The sequence below is a fragment of the Aptenodytes forsteri genome, unplaced genomic scaffold (assembly GCF_000699145.1).
Source record: "Aptenodytes forsteri isolate BGI_AS27 unplaced genomic scaffold, ASM69914v1 Scaffold145, whole genome shotgun sequence".
Classification (NCBI taxonomy): domain Eukaryota; kingdom Metazoa; phylum Chordata; class Aves; order Sphenisciformes; family Spheniscidae; genus Aptenodytes; species Aptenodytes forsteri.
This window is the reverse complement of record NW_008795122.1, coordinates 4,162,962-4,166,435: the sequence shown is the minus strand read 5'-3', so window position 1 is coordinate 4,166,435 and position 3,474 is coordinate 4,162,962. Positions and strand designations below refer to the sequence as shown.

The window sequence follows — 3,474 nt, the reverse complement described above, 5'->3', positions numbered from 1 at the left end:
AGAGTGCTAGAGTGCTCCTGCCCGCTGCAGGAACGCAATAAAGTATCCACCACCACCACGCCAGCTGCTTGCCTGCGCTCTTACTCATAAGGCCTTTTGATAACATATGCTTGTATTTTGCATTTCCCCCCCTGTCAAAATGATTTCTTTTTCCAGTTCTATACTGTGTATATTTAATGTGTATAAAATGTAATGTGTATAAAAATGCGTGCCCTCGGAGGGGTGTTCTTACTAACCCCTATAGCAGGGCCCATGTATGAATTTAGTAGAGAGCAACTTTTGCACAAAGCTGGGGATGCCCAAATGAAGCGGATTTTGATAGATTTCATATATCCTGTTGCTGCAGTCCCAGGGGAGTGGTGTGTACATACAGATCGCCCATGGGCTGTATGTATAGCTCTCAGACTGAGGACCACAATAGGGTTGCCAGCTCTCCTTGATGGGTAAATGGGGTTTGTTTCTTCCTAGTTTTATGAAAATCCTGCTTCCAAGTGAGCAAAGATGATGAACTCTGAAAATGGTTTATAGATTCCTTTTCCCAGGTAGGAGAGTGATGTCCTTCTCCTTGGTGGTGTCAAAGCACAGTGTTAGTTTCATACTTGCAAGATGACTTCTTACAAGCCTTTCAGACTTTGAACTAGGGATTCCTACGTTGGAACTGGGGCATAATCCTGTATCTGAGCCATGTCCAGATGGGCAGTGCCCTGCTCCTTTTTGCTTGCAGGTGCAGGAGCAGCAGAGTTTTCGACACTGGCCTTCACAGCGTGCTTTCCCTGGAGCATGCTTTGCCTCACCGGAGCGAGATCCCTAACCTGGAGGAATAAAATCGTACCTTTGTGTGAAGTAGGGAAGCTGTGTAAAGTAGGGAAGCTGTGAGGACTTGATGCACCTGAAAAGAGCGCTCCTTTCATATACGGTTTTGCTCTCAGGAGCAAAGAGCCTGATTCCTTTTCTTCCCCAATCTTCTGTAATTGCTTTAAATTCTGTAAGATGTCTTCTACCTTTTTCCCAGGCCACTTTAATCAGTATTCTCTTCACTCTGTTGAACTTAAGGGAACTTTTAACTACGTAAGTGAATAAAGATGCGGATACATAGATATAATAACTGTGACCACAGGTCTTTCCTTTTTCATCATAATATTCTCCTGCTTCTCATTATAAATTCATGTCAATTCACAACAGCGTTGTGAACCGGTAAATTCTTCAGTCTGTTTCCCATGTGTTCAACAGGTCACACTCGGATTAGGTCCAAGAAAACAAACAGTAATTCAAACTTGTTTCTGGTGTATTCTGTTTTAAATCTATATGCCAAATTGTAATCCATTTTAGAAAACAAGACAGTATACATGTGAGTTGGTATAAACCACACTTTATTTTAGCTTGCCATTTGGGAACTGTACCTGTGTGTGCTACAACAGGCGTGAACAGGGGCTGTAATGAGAATGAACTCAAATGCCCATTTGAATTCTACTTCTTTAGATGTGGCTTGTAGACTTACTTTTGCAGTTTGTTTTTAGTACAAGTGATAACAAATCTTCATGTGTGCTACTTGCCATGTACATTTCTAGCACATGTGTCTGTGCTAACCAGTGCCCCTTGCAGTGCATGTGCACAGTGGGATAGCATAGCTGGGCAGCCTAAGGAGTAGTGGACAGTGTGGCATCAGATGGTGCTGCTGAGAGGTGTATAGTTGCTATCCAAAATCCCTAGTAATTTTGCTCTCACTTCTGTGTGAAAAAAGCTGCCAAAATACTGTCTGAAAATGGTATTCCAGTCATGGATTGCATATGTTTATCTGCTGTCCTAATTGTTTGGGTTCACAGACATGTCATTAAACTAACCCTCTCCCCCACCAAAGCAATCTTAGTATCTGTTTATATCTCTTCCAAACTACTGGAATTACTTAAAGAAATGTTTTTCTCTATTCTATTCTTGCCTCTGCCTTTTCCTCCTTTGCAAAAACTTTAATGTTTGCGGGAAGGGATAAAAACGGAAATAATACTATTGTCAGACAGCACACGTGAGACCTGCAGAGGAATATGTGTTCATTACAGCTCTCTGTAAGCACCCCTGAAATAGGGACTGGAGCTTTTTCAAAGGCTTAACTAACTTCTTGCCAGGTGTGAGGCAAGACAGCTTTACATCTGGAATGGTGCAAGCATTAGTGAGCAATGCAGTACTTCCTCCTTTTTCATCTGTGGGACACTCAGTAATGCTGAGCGCTGGCCCTCATAGGACAATGCCCAGATTTTGAGTAGAAGCACAACACAGCATAAGGTGGTGGTCCGAGAAGGGATTCTTTGCTACCTCTTTGGTTATTTAGTCAGAAGTGACAGCCTGACCAATAGGTTTACATTTTTGTAAAAATCTAACCAAAATTTAAGCAGACTGTAAAAAACAGAAGCAGGTTTCTCCAGAACTAATGTAACCGGTAGGTTTCACAATGGCTCATCCATTCTTGCTGCGGGTGTCAGTGTAAGATCATGATGTATGCCTAGATATTTTTGCTCTCTTCTGTGGTGAGCCTGAAGCTGAATCACAAGCTATGTCTCAAATTTCTGTAAGCATCTGTGAATCATTTGAGCACATTCAGTTATGTGGGATCTGATCTGCGATTTCTGCTCTTCACCTCTGAGTGGAATTAACTCACTGAATTTCAGTGAGTTTCAGTACTTTCTTGTGTTGCACAAATCTGATCTCTGCATCCAGATGTAAGCATTCCGTATTGACAACTACTGCCCTGAAGAGGACAGTGTGGATTTAGCTGCTGTAATAGCAGAAGTGGTTGAAGAACCGGCTTCTGTAGCAGCTGTGATGTAGAAGACTTGGAGAATATTGTTCAACTATGTGGGGTTTCTTTATAAATATTCTTTAATAAATATTTCTTTTTTTTCTTCTAATGACAGGTCAAATGCCAAGACTTTCTAAGGTCAATCTTTTTACTTTGTTCAGTCTCTGGATGGAGCTCTTTCCCTCGGCTGAGCAACAGAAAAAATCACAGGTAAAATGTCCACGTTTACTGTTAATTGGTCTTTCTGAACAGATGCTAATAGCTCCTGCAGTGAATTTAATTTAACTGCTCTTTACATGACAGATAGTCCAGAAAAAAAAAAAAAAAGGCTGATAAACATTTTTCAAATATTTCTTAGAAGTAGAAAAAAATCCACTGGTGGGAGAAAAATAGCAAAATGGTTAAATAGCATGCTATTTCTGAAAAACTTTGAAAGGCAAGGTATACCCCCGACAGGTGAAACAAACAATAAAAAATGATGGTGGGTATTTTGAAGAGCATAACAAAGGAGGCATGGTGTATACCGTGCACTTCTTAGTATATACTAATTATAACTTTAAAATCAGTATGGTTGATGGTGTAGAGATATTCTTTAAAATCATAGAATCATTAAGGTTGGAAAAGACCTCTAAGATCATCGAGTCCAACCATCAACCCAACACCACCATGTCCACTAAACCATG

General features: G+C 40.7%; 1 protein-coding gene across 1 annotated transcript in view; it reads left to right on the top strand.

The window, feature by feature from the left end:
• The first annotated feature begins 2,899 nt into the window (after nucleotides 1–2,899).
• CDADC1 (cytidine and dCMP deaminase domain containing 1) overlaps nucleotides 2,900–3,474 on the top strand; it is a 16,438-nt gene continuing 15,863 nt past the window's right edge. The window contains exon 1 of the mRNA XM_009277149.1: nucleotides 2,900–3,001. Coding sequence (XP_009275424.1) covers nucleotides 2,900–3,001 — 102 coding nt within the window. The remainder of the gene's footprint in view (nucleotides 3,002–3,474) is intronic.